The sequence below is a fragment of the Myotis lucifugus genome, unplaced genomic scaffold (genome assembly GCF_000147115.1).
Source record: "Myotis lucifugus unplaced genomic scaffold, Myoluc2.0 scaffold_131, whole genome shotgun sequence".
Taxonomy (NCBI): domain Eukaryota; kingdom Metazoa; phylum Chordata; class Mammalia; order Chiroptera; family Vespertilionidae; genus Myotis; species Myotis lucifugus.
The window spans coordinates 182,919-195,802 of NW_005871179.1; the positions used below are offsets into that span (position 1 = coordinate 182,919).

Below are 12,884 nucleotides of genomic sequence, written 5' to 3' on the forward strand. Positions count from 1 at the left end.
TTCAGGAAGGTAGGAAAGCTAGAGTTAAGCTTAAGATGTCCTTAGGTGATGCTTTTCAATTTTGCTTATGAAAAGTTTAGGAAATGGGGATTATCTCTTTACCATTAATCACAGCTCTAACTTAGATTACATTACAATCAAACTGCCAGCTGGTGAAATAAAAACACAACCAGGCCAGGGAAGCAAGATACTTGCCTCTTTGTATAGGCTGCTCCTCCTGAAGCAGCCTCCTCCTTCTGAGACGAGCCGTATGTGGAGCCAGTGGCCGGTGGACTCTTACCCACAGGGCTCTTCTTGGATGGACTCAAGGACCCAGAGCCATGGTCAAACTGACCTTGGTGTGACCCAGCCTGGTACCCAGAACCACTCTGCAGACTTGAGCCCATCTGGGATGTGCTGGAAAGTGGAGGGCTAGGCTTTGGCACAGGGCTAGGACGGGGAGACCGCCGCCTCACTACCACAGACTGGAGGGGGCTTTTCAGAGCAGGGCTCCGCTCCCGGGGACTCAGCTCGGAAACTGCCGATGCCCGTGATGCAGAACCAGCACTGTATGTGGTGGCATCTGCCCATGGCTTCGAGCTCTCAGATGCTTTTGTATCTTGAGAGGTGCCTCCAGAGAATGTCTGCTCCTTGGCCTCTTCTCCCTGGTTATCCCCAGCAGACTGAGATGGGCGGCTATCCTTGGAAGAGGACTTTTTCTCCTTTGCAGACTTGCGCTTGGAAGATTCAACTCGGCTGTGGTTAGAGGAAGAACGAGAGGATGAGGAGCGCCTTGACCTGTCAGAGGAAGACTTATCGGAGTTTCTAGAATGGCTCCTGGATCTTGGTGAAGGAGACCTTCTCTTTGGGGACCGGGATCGGGACCGGCCCCGTCGAGGACTGTATGCCTGCCGATAATTCTGCCAATTTGAGCGGTAGTTTCCATAGCCTCCTCGGTTATACTGGCCCCATGGATAAAAGCCTCTGTTGCGCCCACGGAAATAATAGGGTCTTCTATAGCCTCTGTTGTGACCTCGGAAATCTCGATTCTGATATACTCTTGGGTGATTCCTCTCTCTGTTATGAGCTGGAGAATATGATCTGGAACGAGACCTAGAACTGAAAAGGGGATAAAGGGAGAAGAAATGTTAGAATTTTGACACAAACATACTTATTCTTGAAAAACCTGTCAACAAAATGTAACATTTTGAAATTCCTGCTCAGAGGGAGCACACTTAAATATTTAATCCCACTGCTTATGAATCATATTAAGTACAAAAATACAAATAAGAATCATTTTAACAAAGAAGATGCCAAGAATGCTTATTATAGCACATTTTTAAATAAATATTTATTGTTGAAAGTATTACATACGTCCCCTTTTTTCTCCCACTGACCCCCTATAGTCCACCCCTGCCCCTCACTCCAGGTATAGCACATTTAAGTAGAGATATATTTCTGCAGTGAAAGAATAGCAAAATGTTCTTAATGCAGTAAACTAAACAAAGGCCATTTTAATAGAGTGTACTAATTGCTTAGGGTTCTACAGCACAGGGGATTTTACAAGAGCCTAGATCAGTGGCGGCAAACTCATTAGTCAACAGAACCAAATATCAACAGTACAACGATTGAAATTTCTTTTGAGAGCCAAATTTTTTAAACTTAAACTATATAGGTAGGTACACTGTTATTAACTTAATTAGGGTACTCCTAAGGCTTAGGAAGAGCCACACTCAAGGGGCCAAAGAGCCCCATGTGGCTCGCGAGCCGCAGTTTGCCTACCACGGACCTAGATCATTGGAAGCAAGGAAGAACTACAAACTATGGTATCCAAACAGTTAACTGTTCAGGTTCTTTGGCCCCTATACTGTTATAACATTTTACTCCCCATCCTATTCACCTCTGTCTGTGCAGGGCTAATTTCTTAGATTCCACTAAGACCTGGAATTGTAAAACACAGTAACAGATCTAAATTAAAGCCACTTAACTAGGGACTTAGAAAATTCATCTGTTCAAAGCTTAAAAGATTTTTAACTGAAATCATATCATCAAGGCATACAAGTATTAATTTTTTACTGGGGACTTGGAAATGGTCTCATTAGATCAGTTTCTGTGGCTGAACTACAGGAGATTAACTGTGTGCCACAAGAGGGCACTACTGACTGTAAGACACACAAGTACACCGGAGATTAGCAGAGAAACTATAAAACAACCCTTCCTTCCCATGCACATCTTTCAAGTCAACCTAAAGCCTAAGTTGTGTTCTTTATTGTTTAAAAATATAGAACTCTAACTTGGCAAAGGTACATTTCCAGAATCACAGGTATTCAACAGTAACCTAACTTTGTAAAAATTATATGTCCATGAATACCAGGCTTATCAATTGATCAAAAAGCCAAAAACTGTATTTGCTGGTGTAAAAATCCACTGGGGTTCTTAGATAACACCTGTCTTGTCAACTATAATACACATCATTAACATTAACCACTACTCATAAGTAGTTAGCTAGAAATATGTAAAATTGCTAGAAAACGCTTTCCAAAAATATTTTCTTTGCATATAGATTAACCGTTTGAGTCCCAAGCAGCGCAATCGCGCTGCTTGGTATTTCTCGACATAAAATAAAACAAGCGCTATCACGCTGTTTGGGTCTTTTCGTACTCATTTAGAGAAAGCGCGGTTGCGCTGTTTGGGATTCTTCGACAGTGTTTTTTCAATACCCCCTGGGACTCAAACGAATCGTATGTTTTCTCGACATAAAATCTCAGCAGCGCAATCACGCTGCTTGGGACTCAAACGGTTAAAAACCCTTCAGTTACTCAGCAGGCCTCATAGCAGGTCTGACTGGAAACCAATTATTTTATAAATAACTCCATTTAGCAAATGTGACAGGTTTTAACAACAAAATGACATTTTAAAAAAGAAATTTACATTTAATTTAATGTAAAGACAAAGCGGGCTTGGTTTTCTACTACTTATTACCTACTGTGCTCAGGTTCTTTATCCCAAGAACAAGAGCAACTAGCAAGGTGCATGATAATGCTGGTCATTAATGGTTGCTATTTAAGTACAATTTTAAAAAAACCAAACTTACCTTCCACACTTTTCATTCGAAAACAGTACAATATAAGAAAAGAAGAAGGAAGAGGCAGATGCAGGCTATGCAAGTGAATGTGACCAGATTAAGTGACTACACTTGAGAGAGGTGCTGTACCACCAAACTAAGGAGGATTTAATTCATGTTGCCATCCTCAGAGGCTACTGTTGCTTCTGTCACCAATTACTAGTGACGGCCCTGTGGCATACTGCATCCAAAACCCGCAGTCACTGTACAGATGCAGGAACATGAGTCTCTGCAGATTGCAAATGAAGTTACTTACAAAAAGTCACTTAAAAGAATACAGTCTGTGAAATACAAGGAAACAATCAATTTTCTCCAATTCTATAACACTCAGCAACTAAGTTAATTTAAAGTCATGGTTTCTCAAACTCTCTGGATGGATAGTATAATTTCCTTGTAGGAGAAGAAAAACAAAAAGAAAAAAAAATTATGAAACAGATAAGCCAGAAATAAGAACTGAACATCCATGGCAAATTTATCTGTTTCTAAAAAGAGAAGTCACACTAGCATCAGGTCTAAAAGCTTGTTTTCTAGTGGAGAAATTCCTCCAAAACAGTAATTTTCTAGGTATAAGATAGCACATAAAGGGGCTCTAGACTACCCCAACACATACTGCCTGCCTATGATATTTTTTCCTCATTTGCCAAGTTGATGACCATGCCAATGATTTGTAGAATAAGCAGAAGAGATCTGTCCAGACAGATCCTCCCAGTTCTATTTATCACAAATACCTCAGAGGTGGTTAACATTTTTCAATTTGACTTGTGTCAGTTCTATTTTATCCCTGAGTTTTGGTTGTACAGCCTCTTATTTTTGAACCAATTACTTAGTTTTTACTTACTAAATAAAGTTCTACAATGTTACCTTTCAGAACCAAATAGGCTAAAACAGATTTAATCAGCCCAAATAAAAAACTCTGGGTGCTAGGTAGGAGTTACTAAGAGTCTTTGCTCAGTCCCAAGGCCTTGATGGTAACTTCCCAAGATAGATATAAATTTATTTAGTGGGTTTTCCTCTTGTTTTTTGGAGGAGTTGAGAAGGCGGGATAGAATTTTATTTCTATAGACTCTGACACGACTGGGCAACAGACAGGCTCTATTTAGTCTAGGGCCGTGGTCGGCAAACTGCGGCTCGAGAGCCACATGCGGCTCTTTGGCCCCTTGAGTGTGGCTCTTCCACAAATACCACGTGCGGGCGCGCACGTACAGTGCGATTGAAACTTCGTGGCCCGTGCGCAGAAGTCCATTTTCGGCCTGGGCGAGTCTATTTTGAAGTACTGTTGATAGTTGGCTCTGTTGACTAATGAGTTTGCCGACCACTGGTAGGGCTTGAACAAAGTTTGGGTGGGAAATGCATGCCCAAGAAACATGAGAGGGAGAAAAGCTAAGAGTGCTTACCCTCAAGGTGTAATGTTATCTTTAAAAAGAAGAAAAAATATCTAGTATTTGTTTGGAGGAAAGACTAAAAATTTGTAACTTCCTGTTCTATATTGTATTGGAGTCATCAATACTTATGCACACCTACTTTTTGTTCATCCTCTGGTCTGAAATTAATTTTCAGGTAGCTTCTCAAGTTAATTTAAGAAATTAACTTGTTCTTGTTGGGGGGGCGGAAATCCCACCAACCATTTGTTTAAGACTCTTAGAGAAGTACTATGGAACCATCAAAAATAAAGCTTTTAATAGCACCTTTTCCTGAGGCTTAAATTTCATAATCAATTCATTTAAGAAAAGGATTATAAAGACTTATCAGAAATAAACAGCAAGGGTTCCAAGTGGCAAAATTGAGAAATTACCTCCTTGCCTAATGCAATTCTGACAAAAAGTGAAATTGTGCAAAGATTCCCCTTTTGGTTTAAATACATCAATATTTTCCTAATGCACATACAGAAACTTGTATCTACTGAAAGGTTCTTATCTATTCACAAAAGAAAACTAAAACAGTTTTAAAGTCTGAAAAACCCAACTCACAACACATTAAGAGAAAAAGATGCCCGAGGTTTGGCATCCTATTCCAGGACATAATTGAAATAGGGAAATTCCACCCAAAGGTGTGAAAACTGACTGAATTAAAGAATGTTGGTAATAAATTTGAAAGAATTACTTGCACATTTGGTAAGAAGACCAGGTGATGTCTACATAGTGATTTTCGGATTAGTTTTAAGATGTGTTTACTAAATAGATGCAGCTTGTAATTGGCACATCCGGTGTATACAAACTCCTGATATAGTTTTTAAGGTTTATTTAGTGAGTTAAGGCTTCTTTTCCTTGCAATGTTGATCATACTATTAATCCTCTTAGCTATCTTTTCTTTCCTGATGAAAATAAACTTTGGCCCAAGACTCCAAAAACACTTCAATGAAAAATCATCAGATGTAGAGATTTAAAGTAAGCAGCTCAAATAAATACAAAATGCTTTCTTCCAAAGTAGATGAGAAATAGTATGTGCTCTGGCAGAGAAAAGGAATTAGGCAAACAATATGGCAAGAAGAGCTGATTTAGATTTGTAGCATTTAAAGAAACCTGGAATATCTTACAGCCCAACCTCCCTCCACCTCAAGCCAAACCCTGCTCCCCCACCACCACCATCCGACTTTTACAGAAAGAATCTAACAAAAGATCTTCAAAAACCCATCTGGCCCGATGCAACTATCATCTCAATAGACAATCACACTCACTTACCTCAGCCTTCGCTTCCTTGAACGAGAGACAGATCGACTTCGGGATCGAGACTTCGAAAATGAACGAGAACGAGATCTTGATGCAGATCTTGAGCGAGAAGAACGAGATCCAGACTTGGATTTGTTTGTTTTTGACATCTCTGAAGAAAGGGTCAGTCACTCTTCAATTACACCTAATGTAAGAAAACAGATTCAAATAAATGAGTCCCTTTGCAAACCGAAACTTCTCTTAGAAACATTTTTTTTAATGCAGATGAAATAACTGATTAACTCACTCCCTCTCTCTCCCCTGTCATCAAGGATTTGAGTTCTAAGCAGTACAATCCCAACAGACCCAAGCCACAGCAGCAGATGGAAAACCTGACATATCACACAAACTGGGTAACACTATAAAATACTGGCAAAAATGAGGAGAGCTAACAATATTCAGTGCACAGTTTTTCGCAATAAGCAAACAAGCTTTGCCAACTAAGTTAGCTGACCTGAAATGACCTGAGACAGGCTTCCCAGTTCTAACAGAATAAACCATACGCAATATCTTGGTTATGGTCTATCTTAGAAATGGTACACATCTGACCATTTCTCTAATCCCCAGACCTTGAAGTCCTGAGGCATAGCCTTAATATTTATTTCCAAAAAAGGTTTTAAAAGTGCAAGAGTGTTCTCAAATATTTTAATACCACAACAACATATATGTACTACATCTTGTAAAATACAGGATATTAATCCATAAACATAGGACTAAAATAATTTATAAAGTGAAGATCCATTACTTTCTTCTAGCTAGTTATTATCAACTTTCTTATAGGGTCATTTTCCCCCATAAAAAAACAAAATGTCTTTTTCCTTTTCTTTCTCCTCTACAGGAATGAATAGAGAACCTCAAAGTTGCCCTGACTGCTGAGTTTGGTCAGTAAGGTGCACTGTCAAGCTAACTCACTTATTCTCTTTATATCCTACTAGAACTTTGGGCATCTTCCAAGTAGCAAAACATTGCAGTGCTAAAGTATGTGTCTACCAAAGACCAGGAAGAATAAAGGATCTGTCAAAGATTACAAAGCTAGTAAATTGCCAAAACGCCAGGGCTTTTTTCATCACACCTCGCCATCTCACTGCTTAGCAATAGCTTCTTTTAAGTGATGCTGCTCCCAGCTTGTAAGGGGAAAATAATAATCAACAAATATTTCACCCTCCTCTACTCACAGATTTTGTTATTCAGATCTCAGCTCAAAAGCTATCTGCTCAGAGGTTTGCCCTGGCCACCCGATCAAAAGTAGCCACCAGTCATTTTCTAGGATCTAATCCCGTACCTTTGTTTTTTTTCCCTTCGGAAAACTCAATTCAGTACTTGAAAACTATCTTGCTTACTTTTTTGTTTTCTATCTTTACCCAACTAGAAGGTGAGCTTTCCACCAGCAGAAATCTCAACTTTCTTATTTACTTCATGCCCAGAACAGTGTTAAAATAAAAAACAAAAGGGAGATCAGCTTTGAAATTTCCCTAAGCAGACAAAACCAGTTCAGTCAAACAAATAAAAATTTAGCTTATTTTGCATGTGCATTTACCTTAACATGTGCATTTCTTGCTTATGCCTCTGGAAATCATAAACAAAAACGAACTGTTTCCCAAGGTTAATAGGAAGTAATCACTGAAAATTCTATTATTATAATCAATCACTGTGAATCATATTCACTGCTTTCTCACTATATAGTAAGCTGCTTCATAACAACATAGACCTGAGCCTCCTTCCATGTTTTGGTTTGAGTTCTGCCAGTTTATGAACTGTGTTTTTGGTGTGTGCACAATAAACTTTTACTAATAACTGCTTCAGTAATTCACTGGTTTTACTTCTGCTATTTATGAACTACTAGAGGCCCAATGCACGAAATTCATGCAAGCACAGGCCCTCACAGCCCCCGCTTTGTTCGGCTTTGTCCTTCAGGTCGTCTGGACAGGTGGTTCTGCTGTTCAGTCTAATTAGCATATTAGCTCTTTATTATATAGGATTGTTAACAAATGCTTTAAAATGTTTGGGTTGTTTTTTTTTCCCAAACTTATTTTATCCTCAAAAGAGGGCATTTTTTATCCTCACTAGAGGATATTTTTCCCATTGATTTTTATTATTTTTTTATTTATACATTATATTTTTATTGATTTCAGAGAGAAAGGGAGAGGGAGAGATAGAAACATCAATTATGAAAGTGATTGATAGGCTGTCTCCTGCACGCCCCACACTGGGGATCAAGCCCACAACCCGGGCATGTACCTTCACTGGAATCGAATCCAGGACTCTTCGGTCCACAGGCTGATGCTCTATCCACTAAGCCAAACCATCTAGGGCCCATTGATTTTTAGAGAGAGTAGAAGGGAGGGAGAGAAGAGAAGGAGCGAGGGCGAGCCAGAGAGAAAAACATCGATGTGAGAGAGACATATTGACTAGTTGCATTCCTGCAAACCAGGTGCCCTTGACAGGGAATTGAACCTGAGAAAACTTTGGTTAATGGGCCGGCACTCTAACCATTGAGCAACACCATCCAGGGCACAAAGAGGGCATTATTATGTCCCATTTTACAGATTTAAACCCAGCCAACCAGGCTTCAAGCCAGTATTGTTTTTTTTGTTTTTGTTTTTTAAGCCAGTGTTCTCAACCACTATTATTCCACCTCTATAGAGCAATGTCTGGCACGCAGAAGTCATTCATAGATCTAAGTCTCTTCTCCACTCTTACCAAGTTTAGGATCTGGTAAAAGGGCAAGAGATAGGAAAACTGAAAGATGGTATTTGTTTCTAATTATTACATTCATAATTTTAATAACTTCTGGAAAGGCAAAAGTCCAGGAAGCTACTATAACCCCAGTTCATAGGAAACAACCATAATCCCACAGACATAATTTAGAGAGGTCTGAGAAAGTGCCAGGAAGCCAGAGACAAAGGGTGATGAGTAAGAGATTGCGTAATGAGGACACCAAAGACCTACAGTGATCCTGCCAAAGGATCAAACTGTTGAGTGCTCTACCAAGGTCAAAGATACTTCTATTTGGAACTGATTTTTGGCAGCAGTATCATTATACAAAGCCAGGGTAGAGGAATAAGTTACTCGGGGATAGGAAGTGGAGATGTACATGAACAATTTATAGAAACTGAATATTGAAAATACATTTTGTTTTGCTAGTTGGCCTTCAACATATTTTGGGATTTTCTCTCTGGGTTCACTCTTGCTGAATGGCTTTCTTCTGTTACAAGTTTAGGGATAGTCTTGCCTAGCAACATCTCTTTCCAATCTTCAATTTTAGCTTGAGCCAGAAATAAAAATCCTTTTAGATCATTTACACAACAGGTGGACAATATCAGACTTTAGAAGAAAAAGAACAGGCAACAGTTTGTGAAAAAGGAAATACTCATTACAACCATCAGAAATTGGAAAATTAAGAAGCTAATTTCATTCAGAGGAAAAATTGTCAATTAAATACATACAGAGCCAAAGTTAATACATCTACATATATTAAACTTACTAGAATTGACAAGTACACTGAAGAGTGGCAATACTGTGATACCATCCCCACTCCTACTCCTGGAACTTCTTTAATGTGAATTGAAACTAACAGTAAAAACATCACTATACCTTGAGAATTACGTGGAATAACTTTGGATGATACAAACAACAGTTGGAAATAAATTAATGAAATACGTAACTCATTCAAGAGGACTCTATCTAGACCAGCCGTGGGCAAACTACGGCCCCGTTTGAAATGATTAAAACTAAAAAAAAAAAAAAGACCGTACCCTTTTATGTAATGACGTTTACTTTGAATTTATATTAGTTCACACAAACACTCCATCCATGCTTTTGTTCCGGCCCTCCGGTCCAGTTTAAGAACCCATTGTGGCCCTCGAGTCAAAAAGTTTGCCCACCCCTGATCTAGACAGTGGGTAAGCTAAAGCAGACTTGGTCCTTGCCTTCATGGAGCTTATAAACTAGGCGCACTTAGGCTAATAAGCAAGCAAGCAATATTGTAGTTATAAATTCTGGTAAGTACTAGGAAGAAGACAAAGAAAATACTATGTTGGCATATATATGCAGCGTGGTAGTTATTTAGATAGGATGGTCAAGAGATGGTATTTAAGCTGTCACCTGAAGATTAAGAGCAAGTCACATGAAAAGGGAAGTGTCCAAAAGACATGAAGTTTCTTCTCTCAACAAATATACATAATAATCTGAGTGGCCAGATTATTATGACCACCTGACATTTGTAGGCAAATTAGCTGTTGTAATTTCACGCTAAAGTTGCTAGAAGGCCAGACCATTACAAATAGGGAAGCAGGTTGTTTACCACAACAGAAGTGATTTTTTTCTGAAGATATGGGTAAACAACATGATTTAACAGCCTTTGAAAGTGGGATATATACACACACACACACACACACACACACACACACACACTGAGTGGCCAGATTATTATGACCACCTGACATTTGTAGGCAAATTAGCCATACACTGCATCGTATGGGATGTGGAAGCCGAAGGCCTGTTCGAACACCTTTGCTATCTGCAGTTACCAAGATAAAACATCTCCAATTCGCACAGGAACACAAGGATTGGACAGTCGAGCATTGGAAAAAAGTCATGTGGTCCAATGAATCACATTTCCAGTTGCATCATGCAGATGGCAGAGTGAGAATTTGGCAGAAACAGCATGAAAGCATGCACCCCACATGCATGAATACAACCCTTCAAGCTGGTGGGGGCAGTGTTATGGTTTGGGACATGTTTTCCTGGCATGATTTGGGCCCTTTAATTTGTGTGGAACAACGTCTGAATGGCACAACATACCTAAGTATCATTGCTGATCAAGTTCATCCTATCATGTTGATGGCATATCCCAATGTAGATGGCTTCTTCCAACAAGACAATGTGCCATGCCACTGTGCTTGTATTGTGCAGGAGTGGTTTCAAGAACATGAGGGAGACTTTACCTTGCTTAGGTGGCCCCCACAATCACCAGATCTCAATCCAATTGAGCATTTGTGGGAAGAAGTTAAAAGAGCCATCAGGCAGCTGGTTCCACAACCATCAAATCTCACAGAACTGGACAGTGCTCTTCATCAGGCATGGTGTCAGATTCCTCGCATCACCTTTCAACATCTCGTGGAGTCAATGCCAAGATGAATCGCCGCAGTATTGAAGGCAAAAGGTGGCCCAATGAAGTACTGATGGAGTGGCCATAATAATCTGGCCACTCAGTGTATGTATGTATGTACCTGTGTGTGTATGTATAAAGGCTGTTAAATCGCATTGTTTACCCATATCTTCAGAAAAAAAATACCTTTTACTGTCGTGGTAAACAACCTGCTTCCCTATTTATAATGGTCTGGCCCTCTAGCAACTTCAGTGTGAAATTATAGCTAATTTGCCTACAAATGTCAGGTGGTCATAATAATCTGGCCATTCAGTGTATATCAGTATAAGGTAGGGATGATCATAACTAAAACCAGCTGATCAAATTACCAAAATTCATTCAAAACAACTCTCAATTCTATTTTGAAGACCTTCAAACTTCATATACATACAGTTTTTCCTATTTCTAACATTTCTTCATTGTTGGTGCTCTAAAAATATAAAGGGAAGTGAGATAAACAAATACTACCTTGGAAATCAATTTAGCACCTCTTACATCTTACAAGTACCTGGTATTTATTTATTTAATTTCTGTTCAAAATATAATTTCCCTAAAAGTAAGTTTTGCTTCTTCAACAATGCCTACTCTTCCTGGCTGACTATGGTGTTTCATTTAGAATATTATGAAAAAGTGGAGTCCCTACAGAACTACGGAATAATATGACCGCTCATGGCAATGAAATGTGCGTGGGGTAAAAACATGTCTCCTCAAACAACTATTTTGGACAAAAAGATTCTCACACTTAAGGTAAGATAGCCATGTTCCTACATCAGCATTATGAAAGAATCCACGCAGTAATCAATACTATCTATTTGATAGGAATGACCAATACTAAATATCAATTGATAGTAATAATCAATACTTACTATCTATTATGTTAGAATGCAGAATTATAATAAGACCTAGTTCCTAAACTCCCAACTAAGAGCCTGGTATGATGCAAATATCCTCAACTTTCCAACATTCTTCAGATGTCATGGTTTCATATCTCACATTATTACCCTCTTCACCATGGAATCAATTCCTGTTTGTTCTCTTTCATTGGGATACACTGAATGTGATTCTCGAAATGTGGCCTAATATAGAACTATTTAGACACTACTAGTATGTTTAAGATTTTTCTTTCTGGCAGCCACACTACATGTTGACTCAGAGTGAGCTCTGAGTCACTAAACCCTGAAGTCCTTTTTCATAAACCTTTCTTCAGCTGCAAGATGTCCTCCTCCTCCATCTTACATTTATACAACTGTTGTTTTATCCCTCCACCTTTTTTATTTAAAACCCAAGTGTAGCCTTTTGCAATCATTTCAGATACAATTTTGTCACTTGGAGCAAGGGTTCGTCTTCAAACTATTCTGCAGAGCCACTTGAGAGGAGTTTCCCAACCCATCACCCTTTCAAAGACCAGCCCTCCCCACCACTTGTCTAATTACCAAGCACATCAATGGTCCTTGAAAGAACATAGCTCTTGGGAGAACAGATGCCATTTTACTTACAACAAAACACAACAAAGGTACTAAGATATATAATTACTTGGCTTTAATATCACTAAAAACACAGATCTTATTTTTCAACTCCAAGAAAAAGGAATATTGGCAGAGAAAGCCAAAGCAAGCTTCTCTAAATCAAAATCCCTCAAAGATAAGAAAGAATTAAATTACTCCTCTCCCCTCTCACTCCAGATTAAGTTTCTTCTTAGTGTCCCTAGTGTTATGCCAGCATTGTGCTTGGCACATGGTAGATGTCTGTTGAATTCACCACAACAAACATTTTGAGAGTATTTACTACAGTTTGCCCCATGTTTGGAACCTTGTGGGTTATACTTGGTAGGACATTGGGTTCCTAAAACTAAGTAGTGCCAAATAAAGCCTCTCAATTGACCACCCAGGGGTTGTTCCAACTGTGGCAGCCTAAATGGCCAGGCTAT

At 39.2% G+C, this 12,884-nt stretch overlaps 1 protein-coding gene across 2 annotated transcripts in view; it reads right to left on the reverse strand.

The window, feature by feature from the left end:
• The window catches only part of THRAP3 (thyroid hormone receptor associated protein 3), a 56,262-nt gene that overhangs the window by 14,821 nt on the left and 28,557 nt on the right, over positions 1-12,884 (reverse strand). For both annotated transcript variants that reach the window (XM_006094153.2, XM_023758490.1), the window contains exons 3-4: positions 5,782-5,953; positions 196-1,098 (exon numbers count right to left, since the gene is read on the reverse strand). In XM_006094153.2, coding sequence (XP_006094215.1) covers positions 196-1,098; positions 5,782-5,918 — 1,040 coding nt within the window. In that variant the 5' untranslated portion in view covers positions 5,919-5,953. The remainder of the gene's footprint in view (positions 1-195; positions 1,099-5,781; positions 5,954-12,884) is intronic.